The sequence below is a fragment of the Oncorhynchus gorbuscha genome, linkage group LG12 (genome assembly GCF_021184085.1).
Source record: "Oncorhynchus gorbuscha isolate QuinsamMale2020 ecotype Even-year linkage group LG12, OgorEven_v1.0, whole genome shotgun sequence".
NCBI lineage: Eukaryota > Metazoa > Chordata > Actinopteri > Salmoniformes > Salmonidae > Oncorhynchus > Oncorhynchus gorbuscha.
This window is the reverse complement of record NC_060184.1, coordinates 54,670,209-54,697,070: the sequence shown is the minus strand read 5'-3', so window position 1 is coordinate 54,697,070 and position 26,862 is coordinate 54,670,209. Positions and strand designations below refer to the sequence as shown.

Below are 26,862 nucleotides of genomic sequence, written 5' to 3'. Positions count from 1 at the left end.
AAATCTACCATTCCAGTGTTTTACTTGCTGTATTACATTTACTTCACCACCATGGCCTTTTTTATCACCTCATTTGCTCACGTTGTATATAGACTTATTTTTCTACTGTATGTTTGTTTTACTCCATGTGTAACTGGCCAGGTCGCAATTGTAAATAAGTTGTTCTCAACTTGCCTACCCGGTTAAATAAAGGTGAAATACAGAATGACAATAGTTCTTCAATATAGGCTATTTGAAAGATCTTTCCAGCTCTCGCCCCTTTCGATAACCACTCTGCGTGTAAGGGGAGAAATTATGCTCGGATATGGTGGATACGTCTTAAAAATAGGCCTACCTGATTACTTATCCTTGCACAAACAAAGCTGTCTGTATGGAGCTCACTGGCATTGGAAACTGAGGGTTCATAACATTTTATATGTTATGTTGCAAGATTGTTAACTTTTGGGGTTGACACAGTTGATAAAATGTTTCAAGTTCCTTGCAGACAGGCCACACAGTGTATGTTCTACCTGCAGGCTGCAATGTTTTTATTTGTTGAATTTATGTAGGCTGTTTTTACATCGTTGGCAATGGAAGTTAATTTTAGATGTATATTTTCCTTTAGATTTAGATACAATTTTGATTAACCACATGCCAATGATTGAGATACGAAGACTGGCATGCAGATCGGTTGAAATGGTAAGATAAATTGGCACTGCAAATGGGAAAGGTTGCTGACCCCTGGTGTAGGCCATTACTGGCAACATAATGGCAGAATATGCGGTTCGGAAAGTTTTTTTCCCTTCTGGTTAGGCTCCCTCAGTCATTTGTGTTTTAATTATTGAATCACAGTGTGCTTGAAGCATCAGACAATCTGGCTGTAGCCTTCATATTGTTGATTTTATTAAAACATATAGGGCATGTCCATATGGAGAAATACACGTGTAAAAATGTTGACCAGACGATTGGTCGAAAGAATAGACAACTCCTGGTCGACAATTTTTTTTTTAAAGTCAGTGACAGCCCCAAATTAATTTCTTACATTCAATTAAAACTGCCCACACATGCCTGATCAAGGACTAGCTCAGTATTCAAGTAGATCTCTGTACAGACTATAGTAGCCTAATAGTAAATTCTAGTAAAGTAGCAGGTGCACTGAACTCAAATCATGCAGCATCTCAACATTTAAGCAGGGATGTATAAGGCTGTGTGTACTGTGATGTTACCTAGCTAGGTATAATAATGTTTAGGATCATGAAACACTAGCTCTCAGTCCTTGACATGTTCCTCTTGACGGATTACAAAACTCAAACTGTGCGAGGCAGTCAGGGGTTGGAAATTGTTCACTACATGGGACATAATAGCCAAGCGCTCAAAGGGGATACCTAGACAGTTGCTCAACGAAATGAGTCTTCTGCATTCAACCCAGTCCACCTGAATCAGAGAAGTGCGGGGCTTAACTGATTTGCACAAGGGCAGAACTGCAGATTTTTCCACAATGCCGGCTCGGGATTCGAACCAGCGATCGCTTGGTTACTAACCCAGTCCATTCACTAACCAAGTAGACAAACTGTACAAAGACAAATCCACCACAAGACAATGACAATCAATACAGGACAGTAAAGGGAAAAGTTATTATGGACATTATAGATGCAGCCAAACAGTATTTTCAATTTCTTTGTTTCCCTCACTTTCCTATTATTTCAGAATTCCACAAACACTGCATAAAACATTGAGCGGTATAAAATATGCATCCTGTTGATTCCGGTATGGTTTCACAATAGCCCGCCAGCCAGAAAGCTTTGCGTTCCAGATTTAAAACCACCAGACAGTTCCTGGTCAGGAGAAGCTAGCTACCAATCCATCCAGTTTGCCTAAGTCAATCAGCTCCCAGAGTGTGTCCCAAATAGCACCATTTTCTTTACATAATGAACTAATTGACCACTAACACTGTGTGCCCTGTTCACAAGTAGTGCACCATAAAGGGAATAGGGTGCCATTTAGGATACAAGTCCAGGGTTTCCCCATCCAGTTCCCACTGGTGTAAATGTGGGTCAGACAGTAAAGCAGCCACGCTGCATATCACCATTTCCCTCGGTCTCTGTCACTCCAGGCAGTTACATAACAGAGAAAGCACAGGACAGAGGGGCTGGTGGGATTCTTCTGATAGTAAAATTAACTGCACCCCCAGTCCCTTCCTCTGTTTGCGTTCACTGAGGCATCTCAGCACAAGACACCCCCCTCTGATGCCCTGGTGAGGTCATGAAGAGGCAATAACCCACTGTCTCTCAGACCATAACACAATGCTCAAAATTGGCCACTGGGTTTGTTTTGGATTATAACCCAAAACTGGGTCAAAGTTGTTTTGCATCAAACCCCCTGACAGTGTAAAAATGTGCGCACACACAGCATCAGCCTGAACCAGGGGGTGGAACCGGTTCACAGAACAGAACCAAAAACATTTTTTTAAAGGTACAGAAATAAATGTAACCTGGAACAAAAGGTCATCCACACTGTTCCTGGAACAGAACTGTTATTTTAAAAGCATGGGAACCGGTTAATAACGTTATTTTACACTAAAGGCATTTTTTTTATAGCCCCCCCCAAAAAACGCTAAACAAAGCGCCTATGCAAAGCCTTCACTGTCAATCAAATATATTCCAGTGTCTGCCTGCAAGCTGAAAATATTTGCCGGTGTGTGTTCAGGCTACTTGCGCCTCCCCCTCCGAAGCATAGACTACTGTACTTACGTTACAAGCGTGATTCAGAAGATGGAGATTTTTTAATTAAGAGTGAAGAATGGATTAACATTTCCAATGCTAGTTAAGGATACTATAGGTATAGTTCACATTTCACGTTAGATTTATTAACTACAAAAAGGTAAGACGTGTTTTTAATTCTGGTGCCGGTCTGCACACAGGCTTGTTAGCTAGCGAGCTCAAAGGATATTCAAAGTTCCTCCCTAGGTATTATTCTGTTGACCTAAGTCAGATAATGCATGTCATAAGATGCACGGCGCTTCAAGCCTCAATCCACTCACTCGCTCTCCAACCGCAAAATTTCAGTTGCATCTTGCAACATAGGTGGCACTTGTCTGTCCATCACGCATGTAAAGAACTCGCTTACCTGCTCGAGCAGCACTGATCAGTGAAGTCATTCAATGTGCTAAATGTAAAAAAAAAAAACTTGATTACAAGTTTTTCTTAAATAACTAAAAAAAAAACGGTACTTTGTGGGGTTTCGCACGGGTTTAGAAATGTATTTTACCGGTCGGAAACGCAAAACGAAAAACAAAGGTCCTGTTCAGAACGAAGCGCTGGAAGATCATGTTTGTTCCAACCCCTGGCCTGAACACACAGATCTTGCTATATTACATTGAGGAGTGTGGGCTTCACTACACCCATAGATTGCTACTTCATTCCATAGCTACCTATCTAATATCTAGCAGCACTCCTACTCAGATGCTTTATGAACACTGGCACTGGATTCTAAAATGCTTGTTTTCTGTCAGCTGTAGTCAGCTTGAATGAAGTATTAGACTATGGTCAAACTTCCAACAACAGACCCCATCTCTCCCTACTCCTGTCACTGAGACACATGGCTAAGAAAAGCTTATGCGCATGCTTCTGAACTAGAAAAGACAGGCACGCTTATTTTTCTGTTCACAATCAAAATGATTGACTAGTAGTTAGTGTTGCACGGTATACCGAAACTTAGATACCTTTGAGACTATAACATGAAAAACAGTTCGGTACTAGAATTTCTCGTTTCTGTTAAATGTGTCTCAAGTCACACAGATTGAGAGGATCGAGTCGCTAGTAATATGTCTGAATCTTCTCAAGGGGGAAGTAGTAAGCTCGCGAGTTGTGCTTCTGCATGCAGCTGACAGCACAAGCCACTTGAGAAGCAAGAGAGAGAAAATGCTGACAGCATGGCTTCTAACGAAAACATCATACATCCACGGCTGCAGCTTGTTGACAAAAATGGCTCCAGAGGCGATCTATGGGAATACTTTGCTTACAGAGCAGATGAGGACCAGTCCACCGAAACAACTATGCAAAAAGTGTTACAAAGCACTGCAGCGCAAGGAAGGTTCAAGTTGCAAACGACAAACTATTTCAACATGTGACATTTGCATTAGTTTGACACAAGAGTAAAAATGTATTTCTGTTCTGTCAACAAAATTCCCATACTGCTATAGTTCTATAACTTTCCTGTCCCATCCCAATTCTGCAGCATTGCATTAAGTGGATATCAAAATGTTTCACTGGGCAAGCCTCATTGTAGCTAGATGTTAAGAGTCACGACGGGACAATTTTAGCTCATCCAAATCCTGCCACTTTAATTCTCCTAACCTGAAAAAGTCATTTCTGCTGGTCAAAAGCGGCAGAAATGCCATGAACAGTTTCCACTAATGCAATACAGCTGCTCTGAGTAGTCATAGCAACTGCTCCATTTTGCTGCTCGGCGCTCAGGAGACAGTTGCCTGTACACAGTTGATAACCACATTACGAGATTTTGGCAATGACGGCAGCCCCTGTACTTACTGAAGAGTCGGATGAACTCCTGGATATTGGACATGTGTAATTGTGTGCATCTCCGTGTGCATTGAAGGTAAAGTAGTAAATGACTACAACATGGTGCGAGGTGAGCGTGTGTGCTGACTGAAGGAAATGTTATAATTTTAAAAAAATAAGCAGAAACCGCCCTTTCCCTGGTTGCTAAAATAGTTCACTTAAAATTTCAGTTTGTGTGACAAAACAAAGTTTAGTGTAGAGAATCAATGTACCCTTTTCCATAACCAAAAACATTATTTTCAGCTGTTTGAAGCTGGTTTACAAAAGAAAAACAGTAATGGGAAAGAGCAGAGCTATTGCTTCTTAGACTTGCTTTCAATGAGAATGAAGGATCTATACCAATCCTGCCGGAATCCAACGTGTCAGAGAGATTCCTGTTACTATGTCAACCTCTAATTTGCATCGTAACATTCTACTATCAACTAAATGTAAAGTGCTCATGAGTGACAATGACACGAACATATATTCAGCCTGACATTCACATGATCCTGATATGATTACATTCCAAAATTAATGTGAAATGCACTCAAGTTAGCTATGACAGCAATATATTTAGACTACTTCGCTTTTGTCTGGTCTTGCTAGCAGTAGCCACTAGCCAGCCAGCAGCCCTGGGCGGAGCATTGCACCCTGGGAATCATTATGCTGTGTAAAATCCATCATATGGTGTGTAGACTACTGCAATATAGAAGTTTCAGAAATGAGCTTCAATGTGTTGTCATTTTGGAACTAAACTATTCATTTAATGCAGTCAATTATTTAGCTGTAATGAATAATAGGTATAATGTATAGCAGTTGACTCAATAAGGTCATAGATGAGCAAATTAACCAATATGTATCATATTACGTTTTAAAACAGTTTAGATTTCAATTGTATGCTTCGAGTCTCTGATAGGGTTTTGCACAAGAAACATTTATGATATTCCCTTACAAAGAAAAGGAGTGCATTAACACTGCAGAATGCAGCAAATACTGCTTCCAATATATACATTTTTTACTGCAGTAATTTTGCTGTGTATCTGCATTGCACTGTAGTTATTCTGTAATTACTGCGTCCAAAACCAGTTACTACACGTACTGCAGTTTCAAAACAGAAATCTATTTTTGTAAGAGTAATATGAAGTTTTATTTTTTTAAAGGAATTGAAAATACTATAAGATTGTTCAATGTGTAAAAAAGTAATAAAATCCATGGTTATTCTGACTTCAGCGAATACCCTCTTTTTTTGCCGTGGTATCGTTTCGGTATAGAGTATCGTGACAACACTGCTACTAGTGACACTTCCAGACACGAACGTGGTCCGTTTTAGCGATCTGGCCAAATGTGTTGCACATTCAAAACATGTCGACTCAATGTCTCCCCCTGGTATTTATTCATGGTAAGGACACCACTTCAAAGCCCATCCCCAGCAGTCTTTGGCAAAGTGAAAGTCAACAAAATGGCGGATTCGAAACGAATCACGTGACCCCTTTGTGCTTTCCAATACAATTCCATTTCAAATAAGTGGACACAACACGGCTAACGAACCCAAATTCGAAACAAAACACGGTTAGGATTAGATTAACGGATAAATGTAGGTGTAACACGCAAATTACGTCGCTATCTACCGTGTTCACGGTAAACCGATATGGCCGCCATTTTGTGCAAAGTTGCGCAGACAAGGTAGCGACGCCCCCCATATTGTGAAAATGTGGAATACATATCAAATATGAATCTGCCAGCGATAAAACATACCGATTCTTCCTCTTTCTCCATCCCAGTTGGCATTTGCGGTACTGCCCGATTGATAGAGGCATATTCGTGCAGGTCTGGCAAGTCCTCGCAGCGAAAGACGGGTAGAGGCTTGGTAGCGTCCAGCGCCCGTGCCCGAAACGACAATTTACTCATGTTTTTTATAATGTAAGATTCAGCATTAATCTAACCGATAACCTAAGGTTCACAACAGTACTGCTTTGAGTTCTCATGGATGGATCTGCGATGTTCGCCAGAAGTCAACCGTTCGATTGGTAGTAGGGTAGGTATATGGAGATGCGAACGGAGCCGGGAAGGCCCGGGTTTTGATCGCTCTCTGTCGGTCTCTTTTTTCCGAGGCTCCGCTCTCCCTGGTTCAATACGCCATGGCCAACATGGCGGACATTACAAACTCTAGCAGCTCCTAGCGGCCCAACCCCCGGTCACACAACAGCCATTCCCACACGGTTTTGCACGCGTGCGCGCTCGCGGAGCCCAGGGGAGGGGGTGCTGGGGGAAGGGTTGTACTCTCACGTTCCCACCGTAAAAACTGCCTGGAATGAATATTCATACTAGGAGAGGCAGCTGCAAACCAGTGCGCGCTACTGGCGAACGAAATCACTTGCTGTAAATGTGTGTTAAAAAAAAAGTATTCTACAGCACAGGGCGACAGACTGGCCTGGCGCGATTATTAATAGTTTGCACAAAACGCAGCCCCCCCCCAAAACAACAACAACCTGGAATACAATAACTTAATTTGAACTGTAAAATAAACTAAAGCAACTGACAGTTTGTATAATGATACGCTGCACGAACTCTATATGGGCTACTTGAATGGTATGTTGGATAGTTGTATACAAGTGCAGCAGACGGTTGTGAAAATCATTTGCTAACTAAATATGAAAAGAAAATCACTAATCAGTGCACCAAAGATGAGTGAACTAATTTTATGAGACCCATTTCTTAGTCAATGTCGCCCTCTTGTGGCATAACCTAAGATTACTGCGCAGTGTTGGTTATTTCCTACTTCAACCAATCTTCCCCAAAAATGTTTTATTTAACCCTAATTTGACCAGGTAAATTGACTGACATCACATAATTTACAGCAACGACATGGAGAACAGTTACAGGGGAGAGGAAGGGGGATGAATGAGCCAATTGTAAGCTAGGGATGATTAGGTGACCGTGATGGTATGAGGGCCAGATTGGAAATTTAGCCAGGACACAAGAGGTTAACACCTCTAGTCTTACAATAAGTGCCATGAGATCTTTAGTGACTAGAGAGTCAGGACACCCGTTTACCATCCCACCTGAAAGATGCCCGCTCCCCCCGGCCACATTTAGAGGAGGTATGACATCGCGTCAGTGTGACTCAAATAGTTACACACAGAAAAGGTCCTCGTTTATCGGAGTTCCACCTGCAACTGGACACATTTTTTAAAGACACTGGTGCCATCTGAATTGAGAACAAAGAAAGTATCAACAAGTAAAGGTTAATCCAAAATATCCTGATTATTGCTAGCAGCATTATGCTCAACCTTAAAAACATGCTTTGCCGCGAAGGTTAAGAGTTAATTTGGTGATCAGAAGATCGGTTTGGGCCTGCATCCTAGAGTGCTACTGGACCTGAAAGCACATGCTCCAACCTAGCTCTCAAACCCTTCTCTCCATAGGGTTTCAGTGGTTACCTTCGCACACAGCTGGCTCAGTGTGAAGTACAATTTCGACCCCCTCGTTTTAACATTTAAGGTCTTGCAGTCATCCTATTTCCCAAGTAAAAATAGCCTATGACCAAAACCCATGATATTTGTACGCTATTAAAATCCTCAGAATAAGAAATTGTATCTTGGGTGGGGAGCTTACATTCATGACCTTGCCTTGATTGACAGCTGTTTGAAACGCCCTTATGGGCATCGACAGGTAACAAGGTAAACAATGGGCCACGTCATTCCAAGCCTAAATAGTATGTATGCCTCAACCCATTTTCTCTGCAAAATGCTCTGCGTTGATCATGGACTGTTGGATATCAGACGAACCGCAGCAATTACACAATTGCGTTTCTATTGTTTTGTAATTATATTACAGAATATAGTTCACCGATACACTTCCTCACAACAATTTATAAAGCCTGAATCACCTTAGACGTAAGGGAATGTACATGAAAAACAGCATACAATAAGTGTACTGGACTATTTATTGGTGCCTCTGCATTAGCATTATAAATGACTATATTCAGAATTGTATGAATTGATCAGACATTTGATAATTTACAATAGGCTAGCATATCCAAAATATTGATCAACATGAAAACTCGAGAAAAAAAGTGAGAAATAATGTTGAGACATTTGCCATAAAAATTTAATTACAGCCATAAACCTAGTATAGGCACCCTGCCGCCCTTGTGTCCCTACAGTGCACAGGACCCACTGATTTATTCAATTTGTAACTCAAATCTCCAGTCCGAATGCTTGAAATTATATAAAAAGTAACAAAATGATGTGATGTCAAGTAAAGTGAACTACTAAGGCTTTAGGAAATGCAACCAACTACAAAGATTGATGGGGAGAGGAGGGGGACCCATGTACCCCGCTTCAATCAAGCAGGCGTCAGTCACCCACTTGGCTTCAGTCACCCCCTCAAGACTGAAGCAGGAGACAAATCCAGCTATGGCCTCCTTGTCAGGCCTCTTACACTGGGGAGATAGCTCGCACAGCTTCCCCACATACGGCGCTGGATCAAGGGGGACATTGATCCAAGATGAGATCCAGGAGCCTGTCTGCGTAGCCTGTAATTGTTTTGAAAAGGCAAATGTTTGTTAAATATGTAGTGAATTTAAATGTTCTGATTTATGATGCTATCAATTTGTTAATGTAGAAATGTCATTCTACAATGTGTTTTCAAGTGCTGAAATTGAAATATGCAATATTTGTTCAGGCACTTTTGTGAAACTTTTCAATGTTTGTATGTGGATTTTCTGTGTGCCTGAAATGCACAATTAATGCAGATTTGATATGAATAAATGACTTACAGAATGTTGGGTCTGTCTTCACAATATCCTTCTTTGCCTTGGGAAAGCTGTTTTTGTATTACAGCATTCCTCCTGTGATGGTTGCCTGGGAAGCTGTGCAGACAGACAGTATATTTTGAATTTAAAAAATAATGTATTTCATTAGTTTGATGACAGTGGCAAGACAAAAGGAGATGTAGTGAAATAACCCCCCACCCCGATCATCATGATTAGACCCAATGACACAAGCTACATCAACTGCAAGACAATCCACACAAGAAAGGTATATGGCTGACCAATCAGCTTTCTGCCGAGGCTTAGCAAACTTTAAGAAAAGTTGTTTGACCAGATAAAATGCTATTTCTCCAAACAAATGAACAATAGACTTTCAGCATGCTTATAGAGAACGGCACTGACACAAATTACTGATTGTTTGAAAGAAATTGTTAAAAACATTGTGGGAGCCGTACTGATAGATTTCAGTGCAGCCCTTAAGATGCTTGACCATAACGAGTTGTTGAAAAAAAAAAACTTGTGTTATGGCTATTCAACCTCAGCTCTGAATCTATATGGCATTATTTAATGGAAGCTTCTCTAATGTTCAACATATAAAGTGTGGTACCGCAGGGTAGCTCTCTTGGCCCGCTACTCTTTTCTATTTTTATTAATGACCTACCACAGGCATTAAAACAAAGCCTGTGTGTATGTATGCGGATGATTCAATGCTATACGCGTCAGCAACCACAGCTAGTGAAATCACTGCAACCCTAAACAGAGTTGCATCAGTTTTAGAATGGAGGAGCTATTTTTATTTCTCAATCTCAACTTGTAAAGCGTACCTCCCATTCAGATGCATAGGCTATAGCCTGTCAACCGTTGACTATCAGCGCATCACCCACCACTTTGCAATGTGAGCTTGAGGCAGTACAATTGGTTGAAACCTGAATGTTTTACTTTAAATAATTAGGTGTCTTACCTTGCTTAAAAGTAGCCTTGTGGAAATCGACCCATAGAAACTTGGGAGGCAATTATTTTATAAAGACTTCCTCATGCCATTAACCAGCCATTTTCTCCTGTTCTATAGGCTTGCACTTGTTGCAAGTTTCCATGAAGCTCTTCATGAACAATGTCCGGTCTTTGTATGCATGCATAGTATCAGAGAGTTAGAGGCAAAGTGCAAGGTTTTACTCCCGCTAAAATAAGTCCAATGTGTTTCTATGGGCTTATTTTGGGCATAAGCTTGTCGCCTACCTTCCCACATTGGGACTACTCCTATTGTTAGGGGGAAAACATAAGCATCTTGTCATTACATACAGATCTATGATAGTGTTTTCTGTTGGTCACGCCATTTTACTGGTTGGAAAAAATGTAACCGTTTATTGACCGGTTAATGAGGGTCAGTTAGTCGGCAACAAAATTGATCGAAATTTGCATATTGAATAGTTTTACACAGATGTGGAGAGGTCTGTCTGTGATAAAGAGATGCTCTGCTTTTTGACACCACACAATGCAAGTCCTGCAGGCTCTAGTTTTATCTTATCTTGATTATTGGCCAGTCATATAGACAGGTGCTGCAAAGGACCTCGAAAAACTGCAGCTGGCCCAGAACAGAGTAGCACATCTTGCTCGTCACCGTAATCAGAGGGCTAATATCAATACTATGCATGCCAGTCTCGCTTTGTTAAAAGTAGAGGAGTGACTGCATTTCTTATTTTTATAAGAAACATTGTGTTAAATTCCAAATAGTTTACATAGGCAACTTACAAACAGCTCTGACACACACGTAACCCGCCAGCCATGCCACCAGGGGTCTTTTTCCAGTTCACAAATCCAGAACAAATTCAAGAAAATATACAGTATTATATATTGCCATGATTGCATGGAAATCCCCATCTCAGATTGTTCAAGTGAACAGCAACCCTGGTTTAAGAAACCTGAATGCAACACCTCCCAGCATAACAATTCTCCCCTACTTGACCTACATATTTAGTGTGTATGTACTGATACGTAGGCTGTGTGACATTTTAATTGTATGTAGTTCTGTTCTTGTCTATTAATGTTCTGTATAATGTCAAGTTCCATGTGGACACCAGGAATTGTAGCTTCTGCAACAGCTAATGAAGATCCTAATAAAATACCAAATGGAATGGAAAAACTGATTTTCAGCACTGTCTGTGTGCTGGCAGATCAAAGACTCAGTGTAAGGGGCTTAGGGATAGAATAAATAAAAACGGACTATAGGCGTGTCAAAGAAAATATACCGTTCACAAGTCAAAACAGCCACCGTTGAATGATCTAACATCTCCCAAATGTTGGCTACCGTGTCAGACTCATCAATCTCTGATACTTACATTATGGTCAGTGCTTTTAAGATCCACTGTGAATGATGGTATAGCATCCATCTTCAGGATTAGCTTCCTGACAAGACCTATTGAATGTTTTCCACAATTAATAAATCAACTTTACCCAAAATGTGCCCTGCACACCACACACATGATATGGTGGTAATTTTCAGTGCAGTCTGTCCACCCCAAATGAAAAGCAGCCACTGCTCTCGGATGTCTTCATTCTTCAAAAAACTGTGTAAGGTTAATGTCACACTACGGCATACAGTCGGGTGTGCTTTTACCGGCACGCTGGTAAGTAGCTTGTTAACTAACAATCACACCACAGATGAAAGGTTACCAGTACGCTCTGCTTCAGCTAGCTACTAGTAGATAAAGCCAAAGCAAGGCGTAGGTGCACATGATGGTTACGGCTATACATACAGTACCAGTTAAAAAAGTTTGGATACACCTACTCATTCAAGGATTTATTTTAACAAAACAATATTCTTCAAAGTAGCCACCCTTTGCCTTGACAGTTTTGCACTCTTGGCATTCTCTCAACCAGCTTCATGAGGTAGTCCCCTGGAATGCATTTCAATTAACAGGTGTGCCTTGTTAAAAGTTAATTTGTGGAATTTATTTCCTTCTTAATGCGTTTCAGCCAATCAGTTGGGTTGTGACAAGATAGGTTGGTATACAAAAGATGGTATTTTACCAAAAAGGACAAAGCCCATATTATGGCAAGAACAGCTTAAATAAGCAAAGAGAAATGACAGTTCATCATTACTTTAAGACATGAAGGTCAATCAATCCAGAAAATTAAGAACTTTGAAAGTTTCTTCAAGTGCAAAAACCATCAAGCGCTATGATGAAACAGGCTCTCATAAGGACCTCCACAGGGAAGGAAGACCTAGAGTTACGTCTGCTGCAGAGGATAAGTTCACTAGAGTTAACTGCACCTCAGACTACAGCACCAAATAAATGTTTCAGAGTTCAAGTAACAGACATCAACTGTTCAGAGGAGACTGCGTGAATCAGGCCTTCATGGTTGAATTGCTGCAAAGAAAATCACTAAAGGACACCAATAATAAGAAGAGACTTGCTTGGGCCAAGAAACACGAGCAACGGACTTTAGGCTGGAGGAAATCTGTTCTTTGGTCTGAGTCCAAATGTGTGACTTTTTGTTCCAACCAGTGTCTTTATGAGAGGCAGAGTAGGTGAACGAATGATATCTGCATGTGTGGGTCCCACCGTGAAGCATGGAGGAGATTTGATGGTGTAGGGGTTCTTTGCTGTTGACACTGTCAGTAATTTAGAATTCAAGGCACACTTAACCAGCATGGCTACCACAGCATTCTGCAGTGAAACGCCATCCCATCTGGTTAGCAAGCAGTGTAACTATAATTTGTTTTTGGCCTCCAATCACCCAACCTCAACCCAATTGAGATGGTTTGGGATGAGTTGAACCGCAGAGTGAAGGAAAAGCAGCCAACAAGTGCTCAGCATATGCGGGAACTCCTCAAATGGTTGGAAAAGCATTCCAGGTGAAGCTGGTTGAGAGAATGCCAAGAGTCTGCATAGCTGTTATCAAGACAAAAGGTGGATACTTTGAAGAATCTAAAATATATATTTAGATTTGTTTAACACTTTTTTTGGTTACTACACGATTCCATGTGTTATTTCATAGTTTTGATGTCTTCACTATTATTCTACAATGTATAAAATAGTACAAAGAAAGAAAAACCCTTGACTGAGTAGGTGTCCAAACTTCTGACTAGTACTGTATTTAAATGTAGGTAAGATAATATGATGCTAGCATTGGTGTATTACATTTCCAGTTTATGTGACGTTGTATAAGCTGGAAGTAAATCCATAGTAATGCCTGCCTCCTGAATCTAAGTGTTTGACTTGGGGAGGGGGACCAGTAACTTTATGATCCATCCTGATCAATGTACCACTAACTGGTTTCATTAAAATAAGATCCAATTTTATGAAAAACATGATTTTCAGTGTTCAGGATCTTTAAAAACAAAGGGAAATTTGTATTTATTTTTTTACATTTATTTAACTACGCAAGTCAGTTAAGAACAAATTATTATTTTACAATGACGGCCTACCCCAGCCAAACCCTCCCCTAACCTGGACGATGCTAGACCAATTGTGCGCCACCCTATGGGACTCCGATCACAGCCAGTTGTGATAAAGCCCGGGATCGAACCAAGGTCTATAGTGACTAGTCTAGCACTAAGATGCAGTGCCTTAGTTTATGGCTCCCGAGTGGCGCAGCAGTCTATCTATAACCTGGGGTATTCTGAAGGCAGTGGTATTGACGTTGGATGATGATGATGAAGACCAATAAAAGAACATCAATATAACGAACTGTATTCATTAGGCCTATAACGGCATATAAGTGCATTAGGAAATTATTCAGATCCCTTGACTTTACACATTTTGTTACGTTACAGCCTTATTCTAAAATGTATTAAATAAATGCACCTGTGTTTATGAGGTCCCACAGTTAACAGTGCACGTCAGAGCAAAAATCAAGCCATGAGGTCGAAGGAATTGTCCGTAGAGCTCCGAGACAGGATTGGGTCGAGGCACAGATCTGGGGAAGGGCACCAAACAATTTATGTAGCATTGAAGGTCCCCAAGAACACAGTGGCCTCCATCATTCTTAAAATGGAAAAGGTTTGGAATCACCAAGACTCTTCCTAGAGCTGGACGCACGGCAAAAATTGAGCAATCGGGGGAGAAGGGCCTTGGTCAGGGAGGTGACCAAGAACCGATGGTCATTCTGACAGAGCTCTAGAGTTCCTCTTTGAAGATGGGAGTCAACTATCTCTGCAGCCCTCCACCAATCAGTCCTTTTATGGTGGAGAGGTCATTCTCTGGTGAGATGAAATCAAGATTGAACTCTTTGGCCTGAATGCCAAGGTTCACATCTGGAGGAAACCTGGCACCATCACTACGGTGAAGCATGGTGGTGGCAGCATCATGCTGTGGGGATGTTTTTCAGTGGCAGGGACTGCGAGACCAGTCAGGATCGAGGGAAAGATGAACGGAGCAAAGTAAAGAGATCCCTGATGAAATCCTGCTCCACAGCGATCAGGACATCAGACCGGGGCGAAGTTTCACCTTCCAACAGGACAACGACCCTAAGCACACATCCAAGACAACGCAGGAGTGGCTTCGGGACAAGTCTCTGAGTGGGCCAGCCTGAGCGCAGATTTGAACCCAACTGAACATCCCTGGAGAAACCTGAAAATAACTGTGCAGCAACACTCCCCATCCAATCTGACCGCACTTGAGAGGATCTGCAGAGAATGGGAGAACCTCCCCAAATACAGGTGTGACAAGCTTGTAGCGTCATACCCAAGAAGACTCAAGTCTGTAATTGCTGCCAAAGGTGTTTCAACAAAGTACTGAGTAAAGGGTCTGAATACTTATGTAAATGTCCTATTGAATAAAATATATAAATTAGCTAACATTTATAAAAACGTGTTTTTGCTTTGTCATAATGGGGCATTATATTTAGATTGATGAGGGGGAAACTAATACAGAATAAGGATGTAACCTAACAAAATGTGGGAAAAGTCAATGGGTCTGAATACTTGTCATTCAAAAAGCATGTTAAACACTTATTTAGTGATGCACGATATATCGGGCGATATTAGCTAAAAAGGCCAACAACGGTATCCACCCGATGTCTAGTTTAACGCCGATGTTAAAGCTACCGTGCATACCTAGATAACGTAGGTACATGACGTAATGACACCCACAATGTCTGCTTTGTGGATTGAGCAGTCAAGTCGAGCAGTCATTTGAAAGAGGAAGAACATTTCAGCGAGACAACTCAAAGACGAAATCCATTAAAGCCAAGATAATGGCATTCATTGCCCTTGACAATCAACCGTTCTGTCGTGGGTGATTTTGGCTTTCGCCGACTCGTCGAGCACCAGTACACACTACCAAGTGCGTTATTTTTCAGATGTCACCCTACCGGAGTTACACAGTAATAGCGTCACTGCTATTAGCTACACAGCATACATATTATAGAACGCCGTTTGGGTCTTTGCGTGTCAAAAGCAGGCACCGTAGCACTGTCAAAGCTGTACAAAAAAGTCTGCAAACATGCAAACACCGGCCACAAACGATGTGTTTACAATACCATGTTGGTAATAAAGCATTATTTGTTTGACCACAACTTCTGGGAGAGTTAGTTTAAGCTTGGTACCTAGATATCACCAATACAACTAGCCTGAAAACCATGACCAGCAGAAACTGCAGTCATTTTCATTATTCTTAGCAATGATTTAGGAATCTAGCAATGATAAGTATTAGCTAGGTTGCCACTTGTTGTTCACCTACTGAAATTTAACAGCTAATTAACCCTGTTGCCCAAAGCTGAAAGAGATGCAGTTTTGCAATGTTTTGGAGAAGAACTTTGTTTGCATCCATGAGCTAGCTACCTTTAAAATAAAATTACCAGCACTGTAGGTCCGCGAGATAACTTTACCAGCATCATAGCATACGGTGAATCATTGTGACATGAAATACGAATGATAGTGTAATCAATCTGTAATAATTACGTAAAAATGTATGAACGCGTGATGTGCAGCTACATTCAAGTCCTGATTGGCTATAGTGTTATTTGACACGTCAAATAGGGCCACCCATAGAAATCCTGGTTGAGAATGAAACAACTTAACAAATGAACAACGAAATAGCACAGCAAGTAAGTGAAAGAAATAGGTTTTGGTTATGTCTTACTGGTAATGGGGACATACGTAAATTCCAACAAAATAACATTTTGGTCACTGTGGTGTGTGTAACCTGTATTTAACTAGGCAAGTCAATTAAGAACAAATTCTTATTTACAATGACAGCCGGGACGACGCAGGGCCAACTGTAATCCGCCCTATGGGACTCCCACGGCCAGATGTGACAGTCTGGATTTGAACCAGGGACTGTAAGTGACGCCTCTTGCACTGAGATGCAGTGCCGCAGACCGCTGTGTCCATGTGTGTGTGTTAACTGTACTAGAATGGGCAATGGTGTAGGAACATCCCAAGGATACCAGATAGCTATTGACCCTACAGTTACTAGCTAGATCTCATGTAGCCAAGCCATGTGCATGAGTAGCCACTAGTCAGTCAATGAGAGAGCAACAGCACATATAGAACAATGACCCAGATAGTGAACTATGTAGAAATCTGACGCATCCCGTTGGCGTTTCCACTCAACACTACATATGGTGATGAAAGGATGCCCAGTGGGAGAAGATTGGGCAAGATGGATTTTGGCCGACATTCTGCAAATGTTCTCATCCATAAAACATTTGATCTCAATACAGCTTTGTTACGAACAGAATGAACTAAGTTTTGTAGACTTTACCCTTTGCCTAAGTAAATTGCGTTGTTTAAGAGCACAATGGCGAATTGAGTTACTGCAAATGCGCATTTCAGAGTAGACGTTCTCGAACGGAAATATGCAAATACATGCTAGAATGCGCCAATAGGATTTTGCTAGCTCGCTCTTGGCTCTGCCCACCTTGCTTGTTTGCCCACTATGATTCATTTTCTGAATTGGTAACGACGAGCAGTGGTCTACCTTAGGTTAGTTGAAAAAAACAACCCGCCTTCAAAAATATAAACTGAACGAAGGTTACTTTGCTGTCGATAATAAAACTGCGGAAAAAGAGGAGACTATTTGAGGAAATGAGCTGACCGCAACTAGATTCCAGACACAAGTGCGAATCAAATGTTTCAGTTAGTTAGAGACGGACACAAAAATGGTAGTTACAACATTAACTAGCTAAAGTTAGCTAGTGAGATTTGCGCTTTGGTCGCTTGACTTGGTTACAAATGGTTGGCTAATTTGTAACTAGCTAAATTAGCGGCCATCAAAAAGTACGTTAGATAGCTGACTAGCAAACAGCACAGTAGCCAGCCAACTTCTTGTAGAGTTCCACCCACTATAAAATCTGCTTTTACGAATTGTTTTTGTGCTTGCCCTCAGCGAATATGGTCAGACAGATGTTGGGGCGGCGTTAACGTTAGTTACCGAAATTATCATCAAATAGTTTTCCTCAAGAACGAGAGCGGTTGCTAGCAGGTAGCTAACGTTAATTATTTAACGTTATAGCTACAGCATTAACGTATATATAATGAAAAGTGTACGTAGCTGGCTAGATTATGGGGAAGTACATATTATTTTACACCAAGTTTTATATAAAACGAGGGTTGTGATTTAAAACGGCATGGGCGTCGATTGTCTCGACGACGTCTAATTGTATTGGTTAACTACATTCAAAAACGTAAATGATTAAATGTGTTACTTAACGTAGCTAGAATAGTTACTGGGTCTAAAAGACAAAACAAGAACATTTACTTACCAGGGAGGATGAGATCTAGTCGACATGACGAATATTCCAGCTAGCAATAGCGTACTTAGCTAGCGAACGTTATCCATTGCAAACCGCGCATAGATAGTTCTTGCTGGGTTGGTACTGCTATCTTGCTGGCTAGCACGCAATCCACAAACACTATGCGGTATTTAGAATGAAGCAACATTTTATGTGTGATGTTTGCTGTCAACGTCGGGTAACTTACTCGAAAGGGATAACTAGCTAGCTGTAGCGAAAAATCAGTTCACCCAAAAGGTTACTTACAGCTGACCAAGCCATAACTTTGCAATGGCAAACAGACTGTTTGTGATTGGACAGCGAGTGGCACCAATCACCTGTAGAGAGCTAGGGGACGATGAGCTCACTGGTTAGTTACTTCGAAGGACTGAGTAAAAAACTGGTAGAAAGGGTCAGATATCAGAATATTTTTTTATTAAAATTAAAGTCAATCGTAAAACTGTGAAATTACCAAATGAATGGTTGTACTTTTATATTTTATACATTTATGGCCAATCTGATGTAAATTTCCTTCAATGGGGCTAGACTGTGTACATGGGTCATCTGACCCGATAATATGGATTTATTGTGGAAGAGTATTATTGGAGAGGTAGTGTAGTGTAGACACATTGATCATATACCAGACATACACAGTAACAACATTCCTTCTGAAATAGATTTTTGCAGTGTGATGCAAGGGAAAGGAGGGGGAGGAGATCTGTCCTGCTTTCATCTGTTTCTGCCTCCCTTTGGATGGGCTAATTATTTCCCATCAGCCACAGATGACAGTTTTGATTATATTTATTTGACCATTTTAAAATAATACAACTACACATGTGGATATGGCACTATGCCATTAAAATAATCGAGGATTACATAAAACATTAAACAAATACTTATTTTCATTGTGGCCCTCATGTAAATACATGAAAACAAAATATATAGAAGATTATAACATCAAAACAAAATACATCTCGTCAATAGGGAGGAAACCGTAAAACAAATCAAATAGATTACCAACTAACATTCTGGAAACAATTATACTTTATTTAAGCCTGTGCAGTAAAGCATTTTGCCCATAAACCATTTCTTAAGCTTTATCTTAAAACTCCCTATTGTAGGGATGGATTTTATATTGTTTGGTACACCATTCCATTCCTCTGCACCAGTGTTAAGTAAATAGTTTTTTCCAGCCATGCTCCTATAGCGCAGGAGTCTGATATGAGCAACACTGGCTCTGGTGTGATGGCTATGAGAGTCTAATGAAATTAAAATAACCAGACAGGTAACTGCAGGCAAAGTCATGTATAACTTAAAAAAACATCAACAGTTTAATTTGCACCACCCGGAGATCAACTGGAAGCCAGTTCAGTTCCTTGAAATTATTAGGACCAATGTCCGTCCTAGGGCTGAGCATGAGCATAATTCTCATTAGTTTGATTAGGGCCATTTAAATTTGTACTTAAGATTTTTTGTCATGCCTCTGAAACATGCGATACAAGCATAGTCATAGTGGCCTGTATCAGAGATATTGCCAGGGTCCTCATAGTCTCTGTATCCAGAAACTTGGCTACCCTTGCTTGAAACGAGTGAACCTTCCCAATGACCTTCAGAGCCATGAGTTCACCTGTCGTGTGTTGGTCCAGTTCACATCCAAAGTATGTAGCAGAGCATTTTTCCTTCAGCTCTACACCATTACACTTGACCAAGAAGTTGGAAGAGTTTCTCACTTTGTGTTGAGAACCAAAGGGGATACATTCTGTCTTTCCTAAATGCAGAGACAGTTTGCTGTTGGATAATCACTTACTGACTTTAGTCAGTTTGATGCCTAGGGTCTTTTCAACAATATCCTTTTTCTTATGTAAAACCAAGAGGGCAGAATCATCCCAGAACAGAGGGCATGAACAGGCAGAGTCCATATAATTTATGTAGAGCAAAGAAAGCAAAGGCTCCAAAATGCTCCCCTGGGCGATACCACCGTTTATCTCCTTAGCATCAGACAGTGTCCAGCCCACATCCACCCTTTGGACCCTATCAATTAAGTATGACGGAGTCGGTGCAAAACCAATTGCTCTCAGTTTGTACAACAAAATATTATGGTTCACAGTATCAAATGCTTTTTGTAGGTCAAGCATGACAATACCACAGAAGTTGCCCTTGTCAATTACTTGCTTGATAAAATCTGTCATTTAAATTAAACAAGTATCAGTAGAATAGGATTGTCTAAAACTGGACTGAATGTCATATAAAATGTTATGGTCATCAATGTACTTTATGATCTGTTCATGGAGTGCTCTTTCGAAAACCTTTAACAACAAACTCAAGATTGACACTGGCCTGTAGTTCCCTTGTTCAACTTTGTTTCCTTTCTTGTATAAAGGAACAACTCTTGGATGTTTCAACTCTGGTGGTACCTTTCCATGTTGAATGGAAAGATTGATGATGTGTGTTACATAAGGTCCAAAATGATCAGCAGTGTCCCTGAGGAATCTAGCTGGGATGTTATCCAGTCCTGTGGCTTTCTGTTTGTCGAGATCTTTAAGCATCTGAAGTTGAAACCTGGGAAAACGCAAACTGTCCTTCGGAGATGCCCTTAGCTGAATAACAGGTTTTTATATGATGGTTTCCAAAGGTGCCAGAGCATTCTGGGAGTTTGTCAACAAGGTTGCTGGCAATAATGGGTAAAAACTCATTAAATGATCACTCACCTGTGCTCTGTCAAAGGTTACAGTACCATTGATGTTCAGTCCAATGCTGGTTGACTTTGTTTGGGGCTTGTTGCTACTGCCTAGGTCGTTGAAAGTCTTCCAGAGGTCCCTGGGGTCGTTTTTATTGTCCTGGGCCCTCATTTATCAATGTTGCGTACGAACACGTAAACCATGCGTGCAATCATTTCTAAGCAAAGTGTGGGATTTATCAATTTGTACTTATACTTGAGAATGTGTGTAAATTTAAGCACACCTCGGACCATGCGTACGCACAGCACCTTGTGGTAGAAAAGTCTAACTGCTTATGAAATACCACCCACCAAATGGAAAAAGGATTGACATACTGGACCAAATCATAAACTATGACGATAAAAGATAATACATTAATAGTTTATTAATGTATTTATTTTATAGACTCTTAAGCCACAAATAGTTTTCTCAGGGTGCTATCGAATTCATAAACATGAAGCCATTTAAGCCTAATTGAATAATAAAGTCAATTAAAAAGAGAGTGGAATGTACGGTTGGAGTCAATTTTGTTAAACCAGTTAAATAATATAAAAGGCAACACTCGGGCATTGTGACTTGTCAAAAATGGCAAATCTTGCATTGCTGGAGGACCTGGCACAAGCTGCATTAAGCAGGGAGCGTGTTTTCAATGAGCTTGCAGATTTTTTTGCTGAGAGCAACACATGGCTTATTAGTAGATTCCGTTTTCCAAGGCATATATTATATTGTATCTCTGCAACCAACTCTCTCCAGTATTAGAAAGGGAGACGAATCACACCAATACCATCCCAGTGCATACCCAAGTCCTCCACCTTGGGATCTTTGTCCACTGGAACATTCCAAAGGGAGATTGCGGATCAGTCTGGCATTTCACAACCAACCATGAGCTGAATATTGCCTGCAGTCCTTCATGGCATTATTTCATTGACCCCACAATACCTACAGTTTCTGTACACTGCTGTGCAACAGGCCAGAGTGAAAAGGGATTTCTATGCCATAGCTGGATTTCACAATGTCATTGGAGCAATTGACTGCACCCACATCTCAATAAAAGCACCATCATTGAACAAATTCAACGTCGTCGACAGAAAAGGTTTCCCTTCTGTCAATGTGCAGGTCATCTGTGATTCACATTTGGATTTGTTGAATTTAGTGGACAAATGGCCAGGTTGGACACATGAATAATTCATTGTGCAGAACAGTTCATTAGGCTTTAACCTCCAGGAAGGAGCTGTTGAGGATGGACGGCTTATTGGTAAGTGACTTATGTTTTATTTGCAAGATTTTATTTGCCTCGTTAGACCTCTACTGGGAAACGATATCTGAATGTTGTGTTCATAAACGCAGGAGACCGGGGCTACCCATTAAAAACATGGCTAATGACTCCCCTCACAAACCCCTCAAACCAACAAGTGGCCAGGTACAACCAAGACCACACACGCACAAGAACAACAGCGGAGCGCACCATAGGCCTGCTGAAAGGGCGTTGGCTGTGCTTGTCTGGGACAGGAGGCACACTGCAATACCAGCCTAGCAAGGTTTGCCTCTGAAATGACAGTCCTTCAAATGCCATTACGTGAATGTAATAGAATGTACGATTTCCTTTTTAGGTTTGCTACACGGTCAAGGCTTGCAGTGCGCTCCACAACATTGCAATCAAAAACAGCATTCCACTGAAGGATCCACCAAGACCCGATGAGCCCATGCCTGACGGAGTGTTTCCCACCACCCATAGCTCTGGCACTGAGGACAATAGTCAATATCGGTTTTAGGTATCTGTTCTTCCAAATATTGTAATCAAATCGACCAGGAAAAACACATTTACATTGCACCAGAACTTATTGTCTCAAATGTTTGACACAATCAAGATCTTTCAATGATTGATTTATCCCTCTCAGGCCATTGCATACATCCTCAAGATTATGTTTTGTTCTCTGCTTGTTGTTTCAGGACTGATTCAGTCCTGAAGCGCTCACCAAAGAGGACACCGTTCTGGTAGGCCTGGGGATGAGGGGGTCAGGCAAATCACCCACATCTGTCAAGATTTCATGTCTAAATATGGCTGCGAAAATAAATCTTGACTTATTATCATTTGGTGTATCTGGTATTCAGTGTCTGGGAGAGGGTCCTCAGTATCACCATCACAAATGATGCCAGACACTGGGGTCTATCCAACTATGCTGCCAATGCGCTGGTTCATAGCAGACAGTGAAGAGTCACTCTACCCTCCTCCTGTTTCACTTAACAGCAAGCAAATCTCATATATTTTTGGCAGTAGACTGCATACATTAAGATGTAAACAATGCACATTTCTGAGCGTGAGTGGCTTGAAAGAGACTACCTCAGGAAGATCCGTTTGGGGCACATGGTTGAGTTCCCCCTCTTGAGTTCTCCCCTTCACCAAGGAAGGCTGCTGAACCATTGAATGAGCCTCTGTCCGCTCTCCCACAAAGGGTTCAACTCTGTCATCTTCATGCAGCACTGAGCCTCTGCCTCGGATGGTGGAGCGACCACACCCTCCATCTGTCACCTGCCTGCGTTGGTTGCAGCGAGTCTCTTTAGCCTGTGCCTCACTCCCCGTATTCTCCCTGGCTTCCTGGGATGTCCTGTCCAAACATGGGCTTGCTGGTGTGGCTTGACTATGTTCAGCATCTCATCCAGTCCTGGTGCAGAGTAGAATTGAGGTCTAAGACGAAACAGGGTATCCCATGTGCGCCGGTGTCTAGTTGCGTCTTTAGTTTCCATGGTTACTACAGGTGAAAAGCACATCAAAAGCATCAAAAATGGAGCTGAAAGTCTTCTGATGGCAAAACCCCTCCATCCATCAGTTGAAGCAACCATTCCAAAGCAATGTACAGAAAACTGCACACACGAAAATCACAATTGTCCTTGGCTCCAGAAGATGAAATGATCTAGCTAGTCAAAACAACTAGCTAGTTGATTGCAGGAGTACTGTAGTTTGGAGAAGTTTTCAAATGTCCAAACCAATTCAATGTTGATGGTGATAAAAAAAAAGATGTACAGCTGAAGTCAGAAGTTTACATACACCTAGGTTGGATTCATTAAAACTCGTTTTTTAACCACTCCACACATTTTTTGTTAACAAACTATAGTTTTGGCAAGTCGGTTAGCACATCTACTTTGTTCATGACACAAGTCATCTTTCCAATAATTGTTTACAGACAGATTATTTCACTTATTATTCACTGTATCACAATTCTTGTCATGCAGGTGAAAGAGGACCCAAAAGCGACTTGGCGAAAACAGAGTCTTTAATCCAGTAAAGTAAATACAATCAAAAAACACAACTTTCACTCGAAATGACGAGGACAAACTGGAGACTCGATCTTGAACAGCAGGTGAACAGCAGGTTGCCTCGGGAAGGCACTTGAACCAAACAGACTCAGACACCTGCTCACCACGCAGCATCTGAGGAAAACACGACACGACAGGGCGATACACAAACACAGCACGGTGAATTCTAGACAAGGAACCGACAGGGCAGAAACGAATAACAAGGAGAGAAATAGGGACTCTAATCAGGGAAAAGGATCGGGAACAGGTGTGGGAAGACTAAATGATTGATTAGGGGAATAGGAACAGCTGGGAGCAGGAACGGAACGATAGAGAGAAGAGAGAGCGGGAGAGTGAGAGAGGGAGGGGGAGAGAGAGGGATAGAAAGAGGGAAAGAACCTAATAAGACCAGCAGAGGGAAACGAATAGAAGGAGAAGAACAGGGACAAGGCATGATAATCAATGACAAAACATGACAGTACCCCCACTCACCGAGCGCCTCCTGGCGCACTTGAGGAGGAATCCTGGCGGCAACGGAGGAAATCATCAATGAGTGAACGGTCCAGCACGTCCCGAGACGGAACCCAACTCCTCTCCTCAGGACCGTAACCCTCCCAATCCACTAAGTATTGGTGACCCCGTCCCCGAGAACGCATGTCCATGATCTTATGTACCTTGTAAATAGGTGCGCTCTCGACAAGGACGGGAGGGGGAGGGAAGACGAACGGGAGTGCGAAGAAAGGGCTTGACACAGGAGACATGGAAGACAGGATGGACGCGACGAAGATGTCGCGGAAGAAGCAGTCGCACAGCGACAGGATTGACGACCTGGGAGACACGGAACGGACCAATGAACCGCGGAGTCAACTTACGAGAAGCTGTCGTAAGAGGAAGGTTGCGAGTGGAAAGCCACACTCTCTGGCCGCAACAATACCTTGGACTCTTAATCCTGCGTTTATTGGCGGCTCTCACAGTCTGTGCCCTGTAACGGCAAAGTGCAGACCTCACCCTCCTCCAGGTGCGCTCACAACGTTGGACAAACGCTTGAGCGGAGGGAACGCTGGACTCGGCAAGCTGGGATGAGAACAGAGGAGGCTGGTAACCCAGACTACTCTGAAACGGAGATAACCCGGTAGCAGACGAAGGAAGCGAATTGTGAGCGTATTCTGCCCAGGGGAGCTGTTCTGCCCAAGACGCAGGGTTTCTGAAAGAAAGGCTGCGTAGTATGCGACCAATCGTCTGATTGGCCCTCTCTGCTTGACCGTTAGACTGGGGATGAAACCCGGAAGAGAGACTGACGGACGCACCAATCAAACGACAGAACTCCCTCCAAAACTGTGACGTGAATTGCGGGCCTCTGTCTGAAACGGCGTCTAACGGGAGGCCATGAATTCTGAATACATTCTCGATAATGATTTGTGCCGTCTCCTTAGCGGAAGGAAGTTTAGCGAGGGGAATGAAATGTGCCGCCTTAGAGAACCTATCGACAACCGTAAGAATCACAGTCTTCCCCGCAGACAAAGGCAGACCGGTAATGAAGTCTAGGGCGATGTGAGACCATGGTCGAGAAGGAATGGGGAGCGGTCTGAGACGACCGGCAGGAGGAGAGTTACCCGACTTAGTCTGCGCGCAGTCCGAACAAGCAGCCACGAAACGGCGCGTGTCACGCTCCTGAGTCGGCCACCAAAAGCGCTGGCGAATAGACGCAAGAGTGCCTCGAACACCGGGATGACCAGCTAACTTGGCAGAGTGAGCCCACTGAAGAACAGCCAGACGAGTGGAAACAGGAACGAAAAGGAGGTTACTAGGACAAGCGCGTGGCGACGCAGTGTGCGTGAGTGCTTGCTTAACCTGTCTTTCAATTCCCCAGACTGTTAACCCGACAACACGCCCATAAGGAAGAATCCCCTCGGGATCAGTAGAAGCCACAGAAGAACTAAACAGACGGGATAAGGCATCAGGCTTGGTGTTCTTGCTACCCGGACGGTAAGAAATCACAAACTCGAAACGAGCGAAAAACAACGCCCAACGAGCTTGACGGGCATTAAGTCGTTTGGCAGAACGGATGTACTCAAGGTTCTTATGGTCTGTCCAAACGACAAAAGGAACGGTCGCCCCCTCCAACCACTGTCGCCATTCGCCTAGGGCTAAGCGGATGGCGAGCAGTTCACGGTTACCCACATCATAGTTGCGCTCAGATGGCGACAGGCGATGAGAAAAATAAGCGCAAGGATGAACCTTATCGTCAGACTGGAAGCGCTGGGATAGAATGGCTCCCACGCCTACCTCTGAAGCGTCAACCTCGACAATGAATTGTCTAGTGACGTCAGGAGTAACGAGGATAGGAGCGGACGTAAAACGTTCTTTTAGAAGATCAAAAGCTCCCTGGGCGGAACCGGACCACTTAAAACACGTCTTGACAGAAGTAAGAGCTGTGAGAGGGGCAGCAACTTGACCGAAATTACGAATGAAACGCCGATAGAAATTAGCGAAACCTAAAAAGCGCTGCAACTCGACACGTGACCTTGGAACGGGCCAATCACTGACAGCTTGGACCTTAGCGGAATCCATCTGAATGCCTTCAGCGGAAATAACGGAACCGAGAAAAGTAACGGAGGAGACATGAAAAGAGCACTTCTCAGCCTTTACGTAGAGACAATTCTCTAAAAGGCGCTGTAGAACACGTCGAACGTGCTGAACATGAATCTCGAGTGACGGAGAAAAAATCAGGATATCGTCAAGATAGACAAAAACAAAGATGTTCAGCATGTCTCTCAGAACATCATTAACTAATGCCTGAAAAACAGCTGGCGCATTGGCGAGA

The 26,862-nt window shown here is 42.3% G+C and overlaps 1 protein-coding gene and 1 long non-coding RNA gene across 2 annotated transcripts in view; both read right to left on the bottom strand.

Moving 5' to 3' along the window:
* Positions 1 to 6,765, bottom strand: part of LOC123991128 (enhancer of polycomb homolog 1-like) — a 46,165-nt gene extending 39,400 nt beyond the window's left edge. The window contains exon 1 of the mRNA XM_046292354.1: positions 6,291 to 6,765. Within this exon, the coding sequence (XP_046148310.1) occupies positions 6,291 to 6,443 (153 nt within the window). The 5' untranslated portion in view covers positions 6,444 to 6,765. The remainder of the gene's footprint in view (positions 1 to 6,290) is intronic.
* A 1,698-nt stretch (positions 6,766 to 8,463) lies between these two features.
* Positions 8,464 to 18,344, bottom strand: LOC123991127. Its single transcript, XR_006830756.1, has 3 exons — positions 18,019 to 18,344; positions 9,316 to 9,408; positions 8,464 to 9,072 (listed from the first exon to the last, which is right to left on the bottom strand). It is a non-coding gene; the product is annotated as an uncharacterized LOC123991127 (long non-coding RNA).
* Positions 18,345 to 26,862: the final 8,518 nt, after the last annotated feature.